The following is a 22,766-nucleotide window of genomic DNA, read 5'->3' as shown; positions in this document are numbered from 1 at the left end:
AGAAGCTGGAAACATTCAGCAGCACCAGATCCTATCTGACCCGCTGAGTGTTTCCTGCATTTCCTGTTTTTATTTCTTATTTGAATGATTCCCTTGGCTAATGCACGTCAGCGATTAAACACAATGTTGTACGTGATTGGCCTCCGTCTTCCAATATTTCCGGAGGAGTTTTTTTTAAAAAAGAAAGCATACGAAGAGACACGTGTCGTTGGAAGTGGTCTCCGAATTTTGGCGCGTTCCGAGTTCTAGAACTCCGGCCCGGTCCCGAGAGCCGCCGCGTTCTAGAACCCTGTTCCAGATCAGGGAGGCGCCGCGTTCTCGAACCCCGGCCCGGATCCGAGAGCCGCCGCGTTCTCGCACGCTGCAGATTCCACAGCACCACCGTCCTTGCGCTGCATCAGCCTCCGAAGAGCGGAACTTCACAATCCTGCCACTCCACCACTCGCGTCTATTTGGCTGAGGTCGACGTAGGGAGGAGCCGACAGTTGCCGAAGAGCCTCGGCTGCCTTCGCCACTGGCGCACTGGCTGGGAACGAACGCATTAAAATCCAAATCTGGATCCGCAGAAATGCCTGGTTTGGTTTTCGAACCTTAGCGCAAGGCTAGAAGCTGAATTTTCTTGGGCTGTGGTTTTTGCGTTTTACGAATGTGACTTTACCCAAAGATCATCTACTTCCGCACAGGCCTGTAACGCAAACTCCAAGATGGCGGCGCCTGGGAATGAGGAGGAGGAACTAACGCAAGAACAGACAGAGAAACTGTTGCAGTTTCAGGTGAATTTGTTCATATAACGTAATACTACTGAAAGTGACACAGGTTGCTTTTCCAGGCCACTTTTTAATTCATTTATTTGATTTACTTAATCATGCTGAAACGCTGAAGTCTCTGCACCTGTGGCATTTTCTGTACTCTTAAAATTTTATGGTGAAGCCCCATCTGACACGAATTATTCCACCCTCGCCCCAATTTGTCAGTGACAATTTTATTTAAAATATTCTAAACAATGGGAATGTTAACGGTTGATAAAGTAAAATTGATTTCATCCGCGTTAAGTACTAAGTAAACATTACCTGGTAACAAATGCTAAGTGTAACCAATTCAACTTTCATTTTGCGGGCGATGCATACTTAAACGTGGTAATTTTGACTAAATGAAATTTACTAAAGATTTGTTGTAGAGCTGATGGATAATGAATCCACAGTACAGTACTTACACTTTTACTAAAACTTCAATTTAAAATACTATACAGAAACTTCTTCGAAGGCATTCATTTTAGCTCACTATTTCAATATTTTTGTATGTTTTGTATACGGTTTTTGTATGAAGTGAAATTGAGAATTAAAATATAATCGTATGGGCATATTAAAATATGTTTTAATCTAAAAGTTATTTCTAGAAGTAGTTATAGGATTTACTCAAAGATGGTGTCGGGTAAGCAAAATATTAAATGAAGGAGCACTTCAGATTTTATGGTAATTATTTGGAAAAACAATAAGTTGCAGTGAATAGGAACTGCAGCCGCATGGCTTTGCAGCCAAAACTTGAATAGTTTAAATCTAGTGGTATGAAAAATCGCATTTGATCTTGCGTATTTTTGGATCGCCAATGCAACTGCAGCTAATGCAAAAACAGGTGAAATTTAATGTACTTGTGGTTTCCTCAGCCATTGTTGGGTGATGGAATGGAAGGTTGCAGAGGCAGGGCAGTTTCCTGTATCCCTTATAAGGAGAGCAAGAAAAGAAAAAGGCAATTCTGACATCGTTTTGATGTTCCTAAGCTGCTAATAGCTTAAAGTATAACCTTAAACTTGTGTATGGCATATTAAATGTTTATATAGAACAAATCAACAGCAGCATTTTTCAATGTAAGGTACCCAAATGTACAAGAAAAAGTCAAGACATTGAACATGATTGTTCATCAAATTAAAATTTTGGGAACTTGGTCGAATAAGACAACTTTACAACAGATAACTAACTGCTTATCCAGGTTTAGGTTTCAAGGAGCTTGATTAAACCATAGTCAGGGAAGTTTAAGGGGAGGAATTGCAGAGCTTGGGCATGATGGCTGTAAGTAATGTTATTTTGAAATGGGACTGCACAAGATCCTAGAATTAGAGGAGCACAGATCTTTAAATCTAATAGGGTTGGAAGGGATCAGAGTAGGAAGGTGCAAAGATAGTTTTAAATTGCGCTGTTGCTGCCTCCCAATATGAGCATAAGGTAGCCAGCACAGCAGTGAGGCTTTGTGCAAGTTAAGATATTTACAACAGACTTTTGGCTGAAATGAAAAGAGAGGCAGGCCAGCAGAGCATAAACATAACATTAACACAGTTAAGAGTTTGACAGTGGATGAATTGAGGCATCATCACAATGGACATTGGTAAGGAGGTTGGTGTAGGTAATTTTGGTCTTGGAGCTTGTTGTATGGTTGGAAATTCATCTTGGAGTGAGGAACAACACCAAAGTTGCAAATGATCTTGCCCAGTTTCAAACAGTTACTAATGAGAGGAATGGTTAACAGGTAGGAAATGGAGTTTGTTGTTAAGTCGATGTCTTTGATTTTACAATATTGGTGAAAATCAAACTGTATATCCAATCTGTATATTGGGTAAGCAGTGAGACAAATTAGAGTCAACTAAATTAATGGTAAATGATTCGGAGGGATCAAAATTATATGACAGAAGATGACTTTTGGATGAAAATGTAAAAATTAGAGGAAACTTGCCTGACAGAACTCATAAATTATCAGTCAGCAGTTTGAAGAATCAGAGCACATATCGAAGTTTTTTTTAAAAAAATGACTGCAAAGTTGCTATTTGCACTGTTTCATTTTAACAAGATTTTCATTTCTACATCTTACTGAAGGACTTGACTGGTATCGACTCAATGGACCAATGTCGACGCACACTGGAACAGCACCATTGGAATATTGAGGTAAAAGGAAGCAAATTCCTTACTATATCTGTAAGACATTATCTTTGGCTTATGGTATTGATGTTTCCTATTTTAAGGTTAAAATTATTTATAGTCTGTTTTTTTTTGTTATGATGAATGGATGTTAATATTAACGTAACATGAATGGTACATTTAATATAAACCATATACTTTGTAATGTGTTGGATGGATAAATCAGTCCTTTTTAATGGAGTTTGTATAATGATTGGACTTATTCTTTATCCAAGTTTTTCTTGTAAACCCCCTCCATCCCATTTTCCAGGCAGCTGTTCAAGATAGGTTAAATGAACAAGAAGGAGTACCCAGCGTCTTCAACCCACCTTCGTCTCGACCACTTCAAGTCCACACAGCTGACCACAGGGTCTATAGTTATGTAGTTTCAAGGCCACAGCCCAGGGTAAGTACATATTGCAGTTGTTTGATTTTAATTTTAAAATGAATTTTGTAAAATTCATTGGATTTCAATTGAAATTGTACTGTAGTATTGTATTTTGAGTTGTTTATAACTAAATTTGATTTCTTTAGCATACTGTGCTAGTTCTGTAACTCTATTAATAAAATGATTGACTATTTTTCATAATTGAAGGTGTATTGAATTTTAGCGTCATGAACAAGTCACATTTTATTTCTTTGTATTCATTTTCCATATGGACCTGACGGCAGGATAAATCATTACCTTTGCTATGATAGATTACTTAAGTTAGGAAATTATTTGATATTAAAAGGGATTTCTTAGATCAAAATCCTTGTTTGAATTACACAAGCTTTCTTCCATGTATGCAGTGTAGCTTTGTATCCTTTGTAGGTTGGCATAGATAGTATGGTGAGGCAGTGCACTCAAGTGCGTCCTCCTAGTGCGCTCAATACAATGTGAGCACCTAGTGTGCTCAATTAGACTGAAATTGAAGTTTTATTTTGGATTACAGTATCTAACTGAGTTTGTATAGTTTCATCTTTATGGGTATTAATGACGCCTGTTCAATTTTTCAGGGTCTCTTAGGATGGAGTTATTACTTGATAATGCTTCCATTCCGATTCACCTATTACACGCTACTGGACATTTTTAGGTGAGATCTATGATATTGCACTGCACTTTCTCTGTAGCTGTGACGCTTTGCTCTGTACTATTATTGATTTTACCTGTACCACCTCAGTGCACTCTGTACTAACCCAATGTAACTGCACTGTGTAATGAATTGACCTGTACAATCGGTATGCAAGACAAGTTTTTCACTGTACTTCGGTAAAAGTAACAATAATAAACCAATACCAATTTTGTTTTAAATATATTTATTTCTTAAAAAAAAGTCTTGAGTTTAAACTCTTTGTTTTGTATAGGTTTGCAATACGATTTATTCGGCCAGATCCTCGGAGCCGTGTAACTGACCCTGTTGGAGATGTAGTTGCATTCATTCAGAATTTTGAGGAACAATATGGGAGGATCCATCCAGTCTTCTATCAAGGAACCTACAGCCAGGTTTGTACAAATGTCCATTTTTATTTTGGAGTTTTTGGTTTTATGTAACGTTTAATGTTGAGAGTATTTTGCAGTTCCAATGATTTGAAGTTCTACCTTGTAACCACTCTTAGGTCTGCAGATATATTTCCTCATGACTTTATTGGTAAACCACTTGAAGTGCAATTTCTGAAGCCATAGCTGTTACAATTAATGTTATTCTACAATCTGTTTTATTTGTATTCCACACTAGAAACCAGCACGTGCTTTAGATCACTGAAAATTAGTATTCTCTTATTAAGTATATAATATTGCTTATGCACTGTACATCACAAACTTTTGTGCTGTTGGAGTACTGGAGCAGTGTGACTTGCAAACTGATTGAGCATCAGGTCTCTAAGTAAGCAGAAAGGAAGACCATGTAGTTTCATTACAACAAATAAAACTGCAGGAAATTTACAGGTACAAGGTTAAGTCATCAGCTTGACATTCTAAATGGATCTGTCATCTCCCAGGTGGACATTTTCATGAGACAAGATTTGTGGATTTGTTCCTTGCACAACATTGTGAACAGAGCACTGTACAGCCTAGCCCTTCTGCATATTAATAGAAAATGATAAAAATTTGGATTTCTTTTGAATTGTTTTGCTAATGCTTTCAGTCATTAGTTGAGACTGATGCTTGGTCAAAGGAACGATTCTTTACATTTGACCCACCTAATAAGTACTGTTAGGTCTTTATTTCATGGAATACATCATGTTTATGGCTAATGTACACAAGGGCATATCTGAATAGTAATTAAGAGTAGAAACATGGACAATTTTTCAATGAAGCTAATTGTGTTCACTGTCATGCCAGGCAGATCCGAATCGTCTGCTTGTATACGAAACAACACAATTCTATTTGTTCTAAGCTGAATTCCAGCAGAGATGCTGGCATTTGTTTTAATGCCACTAACCATTAAATGTACTGGTTAGATTTTCTAGTTTACCCAAGCCATTTCTGTAAAAAGTAGACACAAAATTCTGCTTTAAGTGTTCAACAATTTTTTTTCTTTATCAAATTTCGTTAGTTATTTTTGCTGTTTGTTTCCACATTTGGATAGGAAGATTATTGTACATCTTTAACCTCTCATTAATAATCATTTACCATTTATCCTGAATATAGGCACTAAATGATGCCAAACGGGAGCTTCGTTATTTATTAGTTTATCTTCACGGAGATGACCATCAGGACACAGATGAGTTCTGTCGGTAAGTTAGTGTAGTGTGTCGTACCTAAACTCTGGTTTGTTATTTAATCAAAACCAACACATTGATCATTTTTGTATGAATTTTTTTCAATAATACAACAACTACTCACATGGAAATTGTTTACATTTTTCAATAGCAAACATCTTTCTATCTGCTCTGTTGATTTACCGTCAGTGGCTGGAAATCAAAACTACTCTTTGTTTAATGATGTTTTAAAATATAGGTGGCTGCTGGTATCCTGATGTGTAAACAGACCAAGTTAACCAAGGAGAGTCTGTCTGGCTGCTGATGTTTGCCTTAAATACTATAATTGTATATGGATACAGAATGACAAACTGATAGGGTTCTATCACTGTTTAACTGGCTGGCTGGCTTTTTTTTTAAATTAAGTTGGATATTTAAAGAAATACTATTCCAGAGACCGTGGAAGTATCATTCCATACTTGTTGCTGTGTAAATGGTGATAATTCTGGATGAAAATGTGCATTCATTGATTCAGAATGTTCATTGGGGCAAGGATTCATTTTGGCCCCTTTGGGAGTAGTATATAATAACTGGTGAAAAACACGATGATGCTGGAGGAACTCAGCAGGCCAGGCAGCATCCGTGGAGAAAAGCAGGCGGTCGACGTTTCGGGTCAGGACCCTTCTTCAGGACTGAAGATAGGAAAAAGGGAAGCCCAATAGATAGGAGGGAAAAGCAGAGCAGTGATAGGTGGACAAAAGAGGGGAGGTGGGGTGGGCACAAGGTGGTGATAGGTCGATGCAGGGAAGAGATAGTGACAGGTAGGTGCAGGGGAGGAGGGGAGAGCAGATCCACCGGGGGATGGGTCAAGGTTAGGAGAGAAAGGGGGGAAAAGGTAGAAAAAAGAGAGAGGCTAGGAAAGGGAAGAAGAGAAGCATGTTGGGGGGGGGGGTGGTGGAGGTTACTTAAAGTGGGAGAATTCGGCATGAACTGAATTCTCCCACATCATCGGGTTTTTCATGCAGATTCCAGCATCTGCAGTCCTTTTGTATCTCTATAATAACTGGTGTCCTGAACAACTGCAGAGGGAAGTTTCACTTTATGACTGTTTGAAATTCTGATTTGAGTAAATTCTAGATTTGCACTGCACAGATTGGCTCATTATGAAGAGCAATTTTGTTTTCCAGTTTGCAGTTTTCATTACTTTTTGAAGTATGGTTTGACAGTAATCAGGATGCCTGCAGTAAGAATCCAAGTGGCCATTCTTTATATGTATGTCTAGGTCTCCTTAAGAAGGATATTTTACCACAGGGGTATCACATCAGGTTACTGACAGCCACATGAAGAAAGGACACCAATGAAGTATCTGCCTCTGCATAAGATTGTTAGTAGAGGTGGGTGGGGGGGGGGGGGGGGGGCGGGGGGGTGGTAGTTGTGAATATTCTATCCTTGATGAATAACTAAATATCAGTTTGTTTCTATCTCAGTAATACAATGTGCTCTCCAGAGGTTGTAAATTTCATCAACACTAGGATGCTTTTCTGGGCCTGTTCCACTAGTAAGCCAGAAGGCTATAGGGGTAAGTGCTTTTAGCTTTACGGAAATACACTCTGCTGGTATTCTAATGAAATGTACCTTTTTTTTTAATTGAATGAGTTAATTGCACAAAAAGTAAAATCCTGCCCTAATTTAATGGGTAATGCTACATTTCTTTATCTGTCCCTAATAACTACTTCTGATGCAAACAATAGTTGGATGAATAATTGATTTGGATTTTTCATCTTGAGTCCCCACATCGTGATATTGAACTTTTGTAGCATAACTGTGCCATTTTTTGCATTCCCTTGTTTTAAATGCAAATGCCTTCCCGGTTCATGGTGTTTGTTCTTTCTGTGTTTCATTGTTGTGTTATTTACAGTGATGTGTTTGTCACATTTTTTTGTATATATCTTTGCTCATGAGATGTCTTGTTCCAAGGAGCCTTCCGGTACTGGAGCATGACTGCTGTGGCTTAATTACCAGACCGATGCCAGTGATAACTTAATTTCTTTGGGCAATTCCATTCCTTTCAATAGCTTCCTGGAGCATTTCAACATTATTCAACGTGCAATTTCTTAATTCCTTTTGGTAATATTAGTGGCCAGTTCTGCTTTGAATGCTCAATATATAATTAGTGGCAAGGCAATGACATTTCTGGCTGACCTTGTTGCAAGTTGAGGTTAGGGGAATGAGGAGAGAAATGCCTGACAAAGATCTAACAGTCTGTGTGGTGACAAACTTCCCTTGGTCAACACCTGCTGCTGTCACACCTCAGTTAAAAGAGATCCCTGATGCCTAGTGGTTGTGATATCATTGAGCTGGCTGAGCAACCAATCACATTAAAGAATCCTCACAGGAAAGTAGGGAGCAATTTTAATTAACTTTTTAAACATTATGCAGAATGCTAATTAAGATTGGAACATACTTATCAAAGTAGAAAATATAAAACGTTTGAATTAAAATCCTATTTTGTAAATATTTAAAGACATTAAAGAATTGAATTGAAAAACTACTAAGATTATTAAACAGGGTAAAAAGGCCACAGGTCAGCTAATATTAAAGAAGGTGTAGAGTGACCAACTAAGGGGCAGATGTTGGATGTTTGTCGAAAGGCATGCAGTCAGGAAGTCACAGATTTGGTGCTTAGTGACATGAAAGATGTAAAAAGGGTGCAAGAAGGTGTGTCTTTGCAGAGGGTGCAGGGAAAAGCATAAAGCTAAAAAAAGGGTTCCAAAAGAGAACTTCTTTACAGTTGTGTCACAGCAGCTATAGCAGTGGAGAAAACTGAAAGACCAATATAGTAGTTTCAACATGCATTGTATAAATAGTTATTACTAATTGTCATTATAATACTAGAGGGTGTGATAATTGGAAGTGCATCCAGTACCAATAGATAAATTATTTATACATATTTACATACACTCAAGTGCATTTGCATTTCTTTTGAAGTACTACATTTCCTGGAAACAAAAGGAGGCCACATACATATGGGGATGGAGGGACAGAAGGAATTAACAATTATTGTTCTCAAAGCACTAAAGAGTGCAGGTTCATAAGGTCATTAATAAAAGCAAATTAAGCATGGGTTCGTTTCTTGAGGGTTAGGATTTAAAAACAGGGAAGTCGTGTAAGACATCAGCTACAGTTTAACAATGTGGTTGGGAGTACTGTGAATAGTTCTGGCTGGTGTACTATTAAAAAGAAAGTGGGTGTACTGGAGAAGGTTCAAATAAAAACATTGCTGGAATGATGGTTAGAATGTCTGGGGAAAAAACTTGAAAAAGGTGGTGCTTTTTTCTGTAGGAAAGAGTGAAAGTTACTTGATGGAGTCTTGTGGGTTATTAAACAACTGGGGTTGAAAAGTTAATTGGCCACTGTAAATTGCCTGTAGTATATAGGAGAGTGGTAGAATCTGGTAGTGGCGGGGAGTTGTTTGGAATGTGAGAAGAATAATAAAAAAGGAATTAGTGTAGATGGATGTTTGATGGCTGGTATGGAATCACTGGACCAAAGGGCCTATTTTCGTGCTGCATGACTGTACACAATGTGTATTCACTCACAAGATCACAAGACGAGAGCAGAAGTAGGCCGTTCGGCCCATCGAGTTTGGTCCAAAGGAAAGGGAAAGAAATGAGAAATGGGGGGGGGGGGGCGGGTGCAAAGAGGGAAAAAAAACACTTCTAACCCCAATTTCCGGCCTTATCCCCATATCCCTTGATACCTTGACTAATTAGATCTCTCTCTCTCTCTCTATCTCTCTCTCTATCTCTCTCTCTCTCTCTCTCTCTCTCTCTCTCTCTCTCTCTCTCTCTCTCTCTCTCTCTCTCTCTCTATCTCTCTCTCTATCTCTCTATCTCTCTATCTCTCTCTCTCTCTCTCTCTCTCTCTCTCTCTCTCTCTCTCTCTCTCTCTCTATCTCTCTCTATCTCTCTCTATCTCTCTATCTCTCTCTCTCTATCTCTCTATCTCTCTCTATCTCTCTCTATCTCTCTCTATCTCTCTCTATCTCTCTCTATCTCTCTCTATCTCTCTCTATCTCTCTCTATCTCTCTCTATCTCTCTCTATCTCTCTCTATCTCTCTCTATCTCTCTCTATCTCTCTCTATCTCTCTCTATCTCTCTCTATCTCTCTCTATCTCTCTCTATCTCTCTCTATCTCTCTCTATCTCTCTCTATCTCTCTCTATCTCTCTCTATCTCTCTATATCTCTCTCTATCTCTCTCTATCTCTCTCTATCTCTCTCTATCTCTCTCTATCTCTCTCTATCTCTCTCTATCTCTCTCTATCTCTCTCTATCTCTCTCTATCTCTCTCTATCTCTCTCTATCTCTCTCTATCTCTCTCTATCTCTCTCTATCTCTCTCTATCTCTCTCTATCTCTCTCTATCTCTCTCTATCTCTCTCTATCTCTCTCTATCTCTCTCTATCTCTCTCTATCTCTCTCTATCTCTCTCTATCTCTCTCTATCTCTCTCTATCTCTCTCTATCTCTCTCTATCTCTCTCTATCTCTCTCTATCTCTCTCCTCAAAACACCTCCAATGATCGGGCCTCCACTGCTGTACGTGGCAACGAATTCCATAAATTCACTACCCTCTGGCTAAAGAAATTTCTCCTCATCTCTGTTTTAAACCTGTATCCTCTAATTCTAAGATTGTTCCCACTGGTCCTGGACTCACCCACCAAGGGAAACAGCTTGGCCACATCTACTCTGTCCAGTCCTTTCAACATTTTAAATATTTCTATGAGGTCCCCCCTCACTCTTCTGTACTCCAGTGAATACAGTCCAAGAGCCAACAAACACTCATCATGTGTAAGCCCTTTCATTCCGGGAGTCATCCTCGTAAATCTCCTCTGAACCCTCTCCAACATCAGCACATCCTTCCTAAGATATGGGGCCCAAAACTGCGCACAGTATTCCAAATGAGGCCTCACTAGTGCCCCGTAGAGCCTCATCAACACTTCCTTACTTTTATACACTATACTTCTTGAAATGAATGCAACATAGCATTTGCTTTCTTTACCACCGATCCGACCTGGTGGTAACCTTTAGGGTATCCTGCACAAGTACGCCCAAGTCCCTTTGTACTTCTGTACTTTGAATTTTCTCCCCTTCTAGATAATAATCTGCCTGTTTACTTCTGTTTCCAAAGTGTACAACTGCACATTTCTCAGCATTGAATCTCATCTGCCATTTCCTTGCCCATTCTCCTAAACTATCTAGGTCTCTCTGCAACCTTCCTGTCTCCTCAATACTCTCTACTCCTCCACCTATCTTGGTGTCATCCGCAAACTTAGCCACAAAACCATTTACTCCATCATCCAAATCATTAATGTACAGGGTAAAAAGAAGCGGCCCCAAGACTGACCCCTGTGGAACACCACTAGTAACCGGTAACCAACCAGAACAGGATCCTTTTATTCCCACCCTTTGCTTTCTGCCAACCAGCCAATGCTCCACCCATTCTGTTATCCTACCTGCAATTCCATGACCTCTCATCTTATTAATCAGTCTCTTGTGCGGCACCTTGTCGAAGGCCTTTTGAAAGTCTAAATACACAACATCTACTGCCTCTCCTTTATCCGCCCTACCTGTGATTTCTTCAAAAAACTCCAATAGGTTGGTCAGGCAGGATCTTCCCTTCACAAAACCATGTTGGCTTTGACCTATCTTGCCTTGCACCTCTAGGTATTCCATAACCACATCCTTGAGGATAGATTCTAATAACTTTCCCACCACCGACGTCAGTCTAATAGGTCTGTAATTTCCTTTATGCTGCTTTCCACCTTTCTTATACAGCGGAACTACATTTGCGACCCTCCAGTCCTCCGGAACCATGCCAGAGTCTATCGATTCCTGGAAAATTATCACCAGTGCCTCCGCTATCTCTAAAGCCACCTCCTTCAGGACCCGGGGATGCACCTCATCCGGTCCAGGAGACTTATCAGTCTTTATTTAGTCCATTTAGTTTTCCTAGCACCTTCTCTCTAGTAATCTTAACTGAACTTAGTTCCATTCTGTGAGACCCCTGACTAACCGGTATATTGCTGATGTCCTCCACAGTGAAGACTGATGCAAAATACTCATTTAGTTCCTCTGCCATCTCTTTATCATCCATTATAATCTCTCCCGCACAGTTATCGATTGGTCCTATATCAACCCGTGTCTCTCTTTTACTCCTTATATAGTTAAAAAAAACTCTTAGTATCCTTTCGGATGTTATCTGCCAACTTCCTTTCATAATACATCTTTTCTTTCCTAATGACCTTCTTAGTTTCTTTCTGCAGGTTTTTAAAAGTTTCCCAGTCTTCTGTTTTCCCAATAATTTTTGCTTCCTTGTATATTCTCCCTTTTGCTTTTATTTTAGCCTTCACCTCTCTCGTTATCCACATTTGTGCCTTTTTTCCATTCAAAACCTTTTTTCTTGGAATATATCTATCCTGCATTTTCCTTATTTCTTGCAGAAATTCCATCCATTTCTGCTCTGCCATCCCTCCAGCTAGCTTACTCTTCCAATCAATTTGGGCCAGCTCCTCTCTCATGCCACTGTAATTTCCTTTATTTCACTGAAATATCGATACACCAGTTATCAGCTTCTCCTTCTTAAATTTGAAACTTAACGCAATCATATTGTGATCACTAGTTCCTAATGGTTCCTTTACTTTTAGTTCCCTAATCACCTCTGGTTCGTTACACAGCACCCAATCCAAAACAGCCGATCCCCTGGTGGGCCCATCAACAAGTTGCTCCAAGACGCCGTCCTGTAGACATTCCACAAACTCTCTCTCCTGAGATCTACTGCCTTGATGGATTTCCCAGTCCACCTTCATGTTAAAATCCCCCATAATTATCTTAATGTTGTCACTCTGGCACGCTTTTTCTATTTCTAACTGCAACTTATAGTCCACTTCCTGACTGCTATTAGGGGGCCTATATATAACTGCTACTATTGTCCTTTTACCCTTGCTATTTCTTAGCTCCACCTATAAGGATTCCACCTCTTCTGACCCAATGTCTGTCCTTCCTATTGATTTTATATCATTACTAACCATCATGGCCACACCACCCCCTCTGCCTACCCACCTATCCTTCCTATACACTGTGTACCCCTGGACATTTAGTTCCCAATCACATCTGTCATAAAGCCATGACTCGGTGATTGCCACAATGTCATATTTATTAATCTGTAGTTGTGCCACTAGGTCATCTACTTTATTCCTAATGCTACGTGCATTTAAATATAGTACATTTAGTCCAGTATCTGCTATTGATTTTGTTGTACTTCTGTTGTTCAGCAAAGAAACAATCAGGTTAAAGTTCATCAATATAATTTAAGATGAAAACTGCAGATGCTGAAAATCTGAATTAAAAACACTAAATGTTGGATATACTCAGCAGATCGAACAGCAGTTGTGGAGAAAAAAACAGAGTTAGCATTTTATCAGGTTTGTGCCATGAAAAGGAACAGGTGAGGTGAATGGCATGAGTGAGTTTAAGGAAAGAGGTAAAAGTGTAAGTATGGTGAAGTATGGGAGGAGTCTCAAATGAGCTTCAAATGAGCTACAAATGCCAGCATGGACCTGTAGGCCTGAACTTGATGAAGCAACTTAGTTGATCACTAGAAAACCGGTCCAGGTTCTACAAAATAAAAATTTTGATTGGATCATAATTTTAACAAAGATGCAGTGGAATGTATTTGGTTAGTGGACTGTTGCGCAGCTGTGGCCTGGATGAAAAAGATTCAGACGGTGAGGTGCCCATTTCAAGCAGAGATGCTAATTTGTACTCCTGGAAGCATGGGATCAGCTGGTCCATGATTCCGTATGTGAGGTCCACAGTGTAAATGCAGGGGTGGTGGTAACAAGGCAAAAAAAGTGGGATAACGAGAAGCTTTAATTTTTCAAAAGTGAACTAACACATGGTTATATATTTCAGTATCTCAAGCTTTACGGGAGAATACCTATCCATTTCTGGCAATGATTATGCTGAAAGAGCAAAGGATGACAGTAGTTGGTCGTTTGGAAGGTCTTCTTCAGGCAGAAGACTTCGTCAATCAACTAACATTTATTATGGATGCTAACGCTACATATTTGGTATCAGAGCGACTTGATAGGTAAGATATGGAAGAAAAGTACTACTCCATTAATCTCAAAATGATTGCATTCGGTATCTAGATTTACATTCATTGCAACCAAATCCACGATGTGGATAAATGCAACTCTGGGAGTAATGTATCTTAATACAATAAAACAGTGGATGGATTCTTCACAGAGGGCTAATTCAGGTGATTAAGGTTTTGTATACAAGTACTTGTTTGAAATCAGTAAAGTTAGTACCAGGATTGAACTTTTTGGCATGAGCTACTTTCAGGTTGGGTATAGCACAGCTCTATTGTGTGTGAATTCAACTTGGTTTCCTCTTGCTCTTTGTGACCTAAGCTTGAATAACCAGTGTCTTAAATTGTGTTCAGGGTTCAGCAGTGAAAAAACATTATTGAGCTCACTGCATTAAGAGCTAATTTTGTGGGGGCAGAGTATGAATTTTAAAAAGTGTAGTTAATTCTGGTTAGGAAACTATTTAAATAGTTTTATTTTCAATTTTGATTTTGCTTAATCAAAAATGCCGTGGATGCTGGAATTCTGAAACACTTAGCAAGTCAGAATCGGATTTATTATCACTGACGTATGACATGAAATTTGTTGTTTTGCAGCAGCAGTACGATGCAAAGACACAAAATTATTATAAATTACAAAAATAGTGCAAAAATAGAAACAATGAGGTAGCGTTCATGCGTTTGTGGACCATTCAGAAGTCTGATGGTGGAGGGGAAGAAACTGTTTCTGGATCATTGAGTGTGGGTCTTCGGGCTCCTGTACCTCCTCCCTGATGGTAGTAACGAGAAGAGTGCATTTTCTAGATGGTGAGGGTCCTTAGTGATGGATGCAGCCTCCTTGAGGCACTGATTGCTGAAGATGTCCTCAATGGTGGGGAGGGTTGTGCCTTTGATGGAGCTGGCTGAGTCTACAACCCTCTGCAGCCTTTTGCAACCCTGTGCGCTGGAGCCTCCATACTAGGCTGTGATGCAACCAGTCAGAATGCTCTTCACTGCACATTATAGAAGTTTGTAAGAGTTTTTGATGATGTACCGAATCTCCTCAAACTCCTAATGAAGTGTAGCTGCTGGCGTGCTTTCTTCGTGAATGCATCAACATATTGGGCCCAGGATAGATCCTCGGAGATGTTGATGTCCAGGAACTTGAAGCTGCTCACCCTTTCCACTGCTGACCCCTCAATGAGGACTGGTGTGTGTTCTCCCGACTTCCCTTTCCTGAATTCCTTCATCTTGGTCAGGTAGCATCAGGAAGGATCAAAAGTGGTTGTTTTGAAATGAAACATTCAAAATGCTTCAAATCTTCACGAAGAGAGTATGAGCAAAAGGAGGGGAAGGAAATGGATCTCAGTTTTGCTATGATGCTTAATCATTTTTGTTTTATCTTATTCTACTGCATTATTCAGATCTCTATTTAATTTCTAAAATGGAATTTCTTAATGTGGTCTTTCCTCTGCACCATGTTGTTTGGACTTGAGGTCGGGCTCTGATGTTTCTTATCTCAACTCTGGTCACTGAGTGCACTTCTGACCAGAAGGCTAGTGATTAAAACGGATAGAAGCTGTTCTAAATTTTGCTATGTTTTTTTTTACCCTGGATTTTATTAACATTACCAGGAATACTTTTTGCTATATTTTCACAAGGGAGAGTTTTCAGGTCTCTGCAGGCAGTGTGTGGCAGGTATCAACTTGTTGATGGATTAGAAGAGAAGTAGATCTTATTTTTAGACCACTTTCCTACTTTGTTTACATTCCCATATTAATTGATTTTTGCCAATATTTATATGGTTCTTTAGCAAAAGCGTTTGATTTGTTGACATGTAAATAACACGCAGTTAAAACTGTTGGGGGCCCATTGACAGCTGATCAATGCTCCTATCTTTGCTGTTCTCATCCTTTTGGTTTAGAGAGGAGAGGAATCAGACACAAGTGCTGAGACAGCAGCAAGATGAAGCTTATTTGGCTTCACTTCGTGCTGATCAGGAAAAAGAAAGGAAGAGAAAGGAAGAACTAGAAAAAAGGAGAAAGGCAGAAGAGGACGTCAGGCAACAAATGCTCGCAGAAGAAAGAAGACAACGAGTAAGGTTTCTAGTTTAAGAAAATACGCTGTAGTATTTTGTTAAAGTATGTACTTTCATTCATTCTGTAAGTCAATGTGTGATGTAATTGTCTTGATGTTAATGTGTAACCAAAGACTTGGTATCCTGATAGCCCATCTGGTTATGGAATGATTATCAGCTATACAAACCGTGACTGTCTCTGGTTTAAATGACCTTGGTGTGTTAGGTTAAAATGAATTTCCAGTGCAAATAAGTAATGGAAAACAAATTTGGCTCTGCTTCCTGCTCTTTATCATCTGAAGCAGGTAGCTGAAGTTAAAATGCAGATCGCTGTGATGAGGAGCCAAAAAAAAAAACAAGTTGCTGGAGGAATTCAACAGGTTAAACCGCATCGGGTGGGGACGGGGGGAAGGAATTGTCGACATTTTGACCTTTCTCCCCACACATGCTGCTCGGCCTGCTGTGTTCATCCTGCAGTCTGTTTTTATTCCAGATTCCAGCATCTGCAGTCTCTTTGCATGATTGTATTGAATTCTGGAACAGACTGGAGAGGCTGAATGACTTGTATCTGCTGCTACGTTGGCCTGCCATTGGCACAGTCACAGTGGGCCTGTTTAACCCTGTGACTCTAAATTCAGATGAAGTAGCTTGTTCTTCTACAGATCCCAATGTTGTCAGACCCTCTGTAATGTGCTGACGTGAGTTTGATCATGATTTCTGAAACTAGCCATGGCTGAATCATTGTATGTACAAACCACACAGTGAATTCTTATTTCAATCCACAAAATGCTTGACTCCTAAAATGAGGTAATTATCATAAATTGACATTAAATGTAATAATACATCTTTGTATAAACTTAATGGGGGAAACACATTTCTTTTCTGTGACTACAGAGTTTGCAGGAAGAGAAGGAACGAAAGTCTGAACGTCTTCCCCCTGAGCCTTTTCCAGACCATCCAGACAGTGTTAAGATTGTCTTTAAGTTGCCAAATGATACTCGTGTGGAGCGACGATTTCTATTTACCCAGTCATTGACAGTAAGAATCTTCTGTGCTTTTTATTTGTATAATCAAATGCTTTCCTTTTAATAATAGAGCAATGGGTTATGGTTGGGGAATGGGGGCATGTTTGGAAATGAGCTAACGACAGGTCTAATAAGCCAATAACAAGTAACATTTAACAATTTCATTTATTAGCACGCAAACAAAATAGTTTTTAGTAAATTGCTGTGGAAACTTCTTTTAATTTAGAGTTGCATTCTGCTTGCTTGTTAAAGCGTGTACATTGAAATTTTGTGATTCTAGTTATTGTATAAAAACAGATCTTTTTGGCAGGTACAAGAGCAATATTGGACAATTGGTTGGCATTGTTGCTCACCAACATTACCTCCTTTCAATTCTCCCCAGTTTAGATTTGAAAAGTTGGCAACTAGATCTTTTAAAGCCTTTTGTTAATTTAAACATTTCTTTTTCTGTATTGGGCAATTTCTCCCAAATACAGAGCAATGTTGAAAGTTGAATTAGTATTGTCATTTGTTGAAACTCTATAATTAAAGCATTAGAAGATGTACACCAGCATGTAGATGCAAATACCATTACTATTTTTGTGTCCATAAAATTTGATCCCTGCTGTGTGCATGAGTTTGCCCATTAGTTAACTGGACTACATAGGTCATCAGTTTCCCTGATCTCTGGTGGTAATCTCATTTTTGTACTTGTGGTATTAACATTACATATGGCCTTGGCAAACTTGAGAAAGTTGTCAGGGGTTCTGCTCTTCATTTCTATTTGTAATGTCTTCTCGAAATAGACCTGTGTGGATGTTGTGAAGAACAAGATTAGGCTTGTGTGGATGAAAATCACGATGATGCTGGAGGAACTCAGCAGGCCAGGCAGCATCCTTGGAGAAAAGCAGGTAGTCAACATTTTGGAAGGGTCCTGACCCGAAACATTGACGGGCTGCTTTTCTCCAAGGATGCTGCCTAGCCTGCTGAGGTCCTCCAGCATCTTAGTGTTTTTCATCTTGATGTTCCAGCATCTGCAGTCCTTTATTTCTCTAGGCTTGTGTGGAACTAGTGAGTAAGCCTTGCACATGAATAATGGGCGCATTAGAAAGGTCCCAGTGCATGACCAGCACTTGTAGACATGTGCTTCTATACTTAGCTGTGCTTCATTGAATCTGTGTCAAGAATGGGGAAAGCTAAGGGGGAAAAGGGCTGTTGCATATTTTTGTAATATTTTTCCTAAAAATTAATGACTTGTTCTTTCATTCTAGGTAATATATGACTTTTTGTTCTCCTTGAAAGAAACTCCCGAGAAATTTCAAATAGTTGCTAACTTTCCACGTAGAGTGCTCCCCTGCTTGCCCACAGAGAAGGAGCCGAACCCCCCAACTCTGCAGCAGGCAGGATTGAGCCGCTGTGAAGTCTTGTTTGTTCAAGATCTTACTGATGATTGAATCAGACACCAACAATGGGATAAGTTTTAATAGCTGCACAGTATAAAGGATTGCAGAGACTTTTTCACAAACGAGCCAAGTTTCTGCTGCACACGTTGACAAAGGTCTATGCAGCTAGGTTGCTCGTCATTTCCTGGGATGAACTGCGCTGTCCATCAATATTCTACTTCTAAACAAAAAAAAACCTGAAATGTTGAGCAGTTTTCCATCAGAAGATTAAAAAAAGTATATAAAAAAATGAACCCATTTCTCCACCCAGATTGCACCATTGGAGGGTCCCAACACCTTTCTGCTGGTTTTATTTTCCCCACTTATATTTATGTTGTATTTCTATTAAAAAGATGAAAAATTAGACCAAAGGAGGGTTGGCTGTTATTGAATTATTGGAAGCTGAATTGGTTTAAGTTCTTATTACCATGGCCTTTGCTATGGTGAAGCCTCAGTAAGTAGCTTGTCAGCCTATAGTGCCTGTGGTAACTAGAGCTTGCTCCACGTTTAATACCTGAGCAGCCTTGTCGTCCTCGAGGTGTAATTTATTCCAACAGTTTAAATTAAAACTGTTTTAGAATTTTATTGTGTTGAATCATTTTTGTATGCATAGATTTGTTTTTAAACCATTTTCTGTAACTTAATTACAACTGATAGTAGCTGTTCACAGTCCGCTTAGTCAAGTTTGATGAGCATTAAAAGTCTATATTGTCTTCACCCACTTGTTCCTTCTGAGCTTCCTGTCATTGCCAATGTTTACGTTTGTTGTTCGCCATTCTCCACCACTGTATTTGTACAGATACTGTTGCATCAATTTCTGATTTGTTACACCTATTTATAGTGTTATATGTTTTTATTTTATTGGGGAAAAAATACATATTTATAGCCTCCTGTGAGAACACGACCAAGGAAATTAACACTTTCAGTGGAGAACGGCGCCCCCCCCCCCCCCCCCCTCCTTTTTAAACCATGTGCCCAATGGCCTCCTTATCAGTTTGTTGCAATGCATCGTAAATGTACTGTTGCTTCGATACTGTTTGGTTAGGAATATTGTTTAGGATTATTGCACTTCTTTCACTAAATAGCATCTTGATCATTTGCATGTTGTCATATGTTTTGCTGTTCTACCAAGATGCAATATGACTTGTGTCTCGATCTTGAATAGATATTAGGTGGTAACCAATAATGAAATTATTTTATCACCAAAACAGCTGTTGGCCTTAATATTATATTGGCTCATTTAATTATAATGAAGTGATAGCATTGACATATTTCCTCTTTTTGGTCAGACCATACCCTAGATAGGTGCTTGTAGCTATTTTTTCTGAATACGCATACTTACAAATTTTTTATGAATTGTGAATATAAGTTTGATTATTATGGAGTGCCTATATACACTACTCCAAGATAGATGCCCAAGTTTTATTGTGTGGTGTGAACCTAAATGTGTTCAATTTGAGTTTGCTTACATTAACTAGATTAATAGTATTCAAATTTAGGATTTCTTGCTTTTCTGTTTAAAGCGTAGTTAACCTTGAATATATTTTTTATATAAATCTATAATACTATTCAACATCACTTTTGTTTCTTATGTTTGATATCCAAAGCAGTCAACATTTCCAGATGCCATAGGCATTCATACAAGTTCATTGAAAACGTAGTAGTGTACAAAAATGATCAGTATTGGCTTTAAGTTCCTTCAATGCTTTAGACTTAAACTGCAACCTTGATTGCTTTTTGTACTTTTAGTTTTAGAAAACCTGTCTGACATCATAGACTATGGTTTTGGTAGTCTTTGTTATGTGCTTGCTGTCATCAATTACTGAATTTTTCCTGTAATTGCCATTACATTCCATAGATATGGACCAGGTTGTTTGTTGGGTTTTCGTATTGGGCTCATAATCTGCAAAACAAAATTACAATCTAAACGTTTTGTATATGATTATACAAGTGAGGATCTGCAGATTGTGGCTGCCAAAAGAAGCTTCTCTGTTACTGTTTGTGTATGAGGCTTACTTATTAGGTAGCTTGGATAGATTAGGGATTTGGATATGTAGAGCAAATGTCTTCCGAGCAGAATAAGGTATTTTGCATCATAGATATTTTACCAGAAAATATTGGAACTTCATAAATTTTGTTGCCTTGCTTTGTGTTATGTCCAATGCTTCTGAGGATGTTGGCTCCCAATTTGATGCAGTTGGTGTAAAGTTCTAAATTTTAGTTGGGGCAAACTACAATGAAACAAGTATTGACTTTTTAGGACTGGGTGGTTTTAAAAAAAAATCGCGTCTCTTAGCAGATGTACTCCCATCAGTCTGACATGCAAATATAATTTTTTTTTCTTGGATATTTTAATGGTCATGTAGACTATTGTTGTAATAATTTTTGTAAAAATGTAAGAAAGTATATTCCTGATGGTCTTTTTGAGAAAAATGAGGCAAATGTTCTCTAAAGGACCACATTTGTTTTTCTTTTGAAGTTTAATGTTTCTCAGACCTTTATTTTTAAAAGCGCCAAATTCAATGAGTTACTCAAAATTAAAAATTTATTTTTAAAGCCATTTTGAAAATGCAATTTTTCTAAAGACATAGCTAATTATTCTTGCTAATTTGTCAGAGGATAATCTTCCTGCATTTCATGGCTTTCCTTTGCAAATGTTTGAATCAATTTCTTTGTCACTTTTATACATTTCTGGAGGGAACACATTTTTGAACCACTTCTGTTCAGACTGTGAATAGACTTGTGACAGGCACTGAGAATTAAGCGAGCTAAATACAAACTAATGCCAAAACCTGCTACTATTTTTCTGTTCATTTAGAAATGACCATTTTCAAAACCAAAATCTCTACCATGATTAAAAAGATAAACAAGAATAGGGCATTGAGTGATACTGCATCTGAAATTGAATTCTGAAAATAAGTCTCCATGCTCAATCTGAAATTGAACTTGCTATGTATGATGCTGTAAATTCAGATACTTGACCCATGTCTTGTAACTTATTGAAGTTGAATGAATACAAAATAATTATTACTTGAGGAATGTGTGAGTAATTTGTAATTTAAGATTCTTGTGTTTTAAGTTTATAATTTGGGTGAATAGATTCACATTACCCAAGATATCTATTTGTTTTATATATGTGTTGCCAGTGTCCTGTTAGAATTTCATTCACTGCAATGTTAACAAAACACTTTACCTTGCATTTTACTTTATGCTTATAAAATGTATAATTCACTGATGAACCTATTTATACAAAATCAGTCTCTAGCATCTCCATTATCATTCCTGTTCAGAAATAATTAATTGTCAGTCGAGAGCCTTGAGCACAATCTGAAAGATGCTGACTTTTGGCATGATATAGTACACAATGCCAATTTCCCTTCTCAGATGGGTGGGATTTAAAGGGAAGTTGGGAAGTTTTCTTAGCAAGGCCAATATTTATCACTCATCTAAGATTACTAAACAAAAATTAAGTATTCATTATCTCATCTTTGTGGGATCTTATTGCAAGTTGGCTGCTATGTCTTGTGACAATGTAACTGTAACTACATTTCAGAAGTTGCTCACTAATTAATGTATTTTGGGACATCCTGTGTTTGTGAAAACTTATACAGTGGCATGCAAAAGTTTGGGCACCCCTGGTCAAAATTTCTGTTACTGTGAATAGCTAAGAGTAAAAGATGACCTGATTTCCAAAAGACATAAAGTTAAAGATGACACATTTCTTTAATATTTTAAGCAAGATTACTTTTTTTACTTCCATCTTTTACAGTTTCAAAACAACAAAAAAAGGAAAAAGGCCCGAAGCAAAAGTTTGGGCACCCTGCATGGTCAGTACTTAGTACACCCTCTTTGGCAAGTATCACATCTTGTAAATGCTTTCTGCAGCCAGCTAAGAGTCTTTCAATTCTTGTTTGGGGCATTTTCGCCCATTCTTCCTTGCAAAAGGCTTCTAGTTCTGTGAGATTCTTGGGCTGTCTTGCATGCACTGCTTTTTTTGAGGTCTATCCACAGATTTTTGATGATGTTTAGGTTGGGGGACTGTGAGGGCCATGGCAAAACCTTCGGCTTGTGCCTCTTGAGGTAGTCCATTGTGGATTTTGAGGTGTGTTTACGATCATTTTCCTGTTGTAGAAGCCATCCTCTTTTCATCTTCAGCTTTTTTACAGACAGTGTGATGTTTGCTTCCAGAATTTGCTGGTATTTAATTGAATTCATTCTTTCCTCTACTAGTGAAACGTTCCCCATGCCACTGGCTGCAACACAAGCCCAAAGCATGATCCATCCACCCCCGTGCTTAAGTTGGCGAGGTGTTCTTTTCATGAAATTCCGCACCCTTTTTTTCCTCCAAACTTTCCTGCATCCTCACCATGAAATTCAGCGTCAGAAGTTTGCAAAGGAACATCTAAACAAGCCTGATGCATTTTGGAAACAAGTCCTGTGGACTGAAGTTAAAGTAGAACTTTTTGGCTGCAATGAGCAAAGATACG

General features: G+C 38.5%; 1 protein-coding gene across 1 annotated transcript; it reads left to right on the top strand.

The window, feature by feature from the left end:
* The first annotated feature begins 67 nt into the window (after positions 1 to 67).
* faf2 (Fas associated factor family member 2) lies at positions 68 to 21,314 on the top strand. Its single transcript, XM_052015166.1, has 11 exons — positions 68 to 773; positions 2,865 to 2,933; positions 3,217 to 3,351; positions 3,945 to 4,021; positions 4,293 to 4,431; positions 5,578 to 5,663; positions 7,115 to 7,206; positions 13,600 to 13,777; positions 15,681 to 15,852; positions 16,728 to 16,871; positions 18,109 to 21,314. Exons 1-11 carry the CDS (start codon positions 705 to 707, stop codon positions 18,289 to 18,291), a joined length of 1,344 nt encoding a protein of 447 aa, XP_051871126.1. The 5' UTR covers positions 68 to 704; the 3' UTR covers positions 18,292 to 21,314.
* Positions 21,315 to 22,766: the final 1,452 nt, after the last annotated feature.

This window comes from Pristis pectinata, chromosome 4, assembly GCF_009764475.1.
Source record: "Pristis pectinata isolate sPriPec2 chromosome 4, sPriPec2.1.pri, whole genome shotgun sequence".
Lineage (NCBI taxonomy): Eukaryota > Metazoa > Chordata > Chondrichthyes > Rhinopristiformes > Pristidae > Pristis > Pristis pectinata.
The sequence above is the reverse complement of the archived record's forward strand: the minus strand, read 5'-3'. Positions and strand labels throughout refer to the sequence as shown.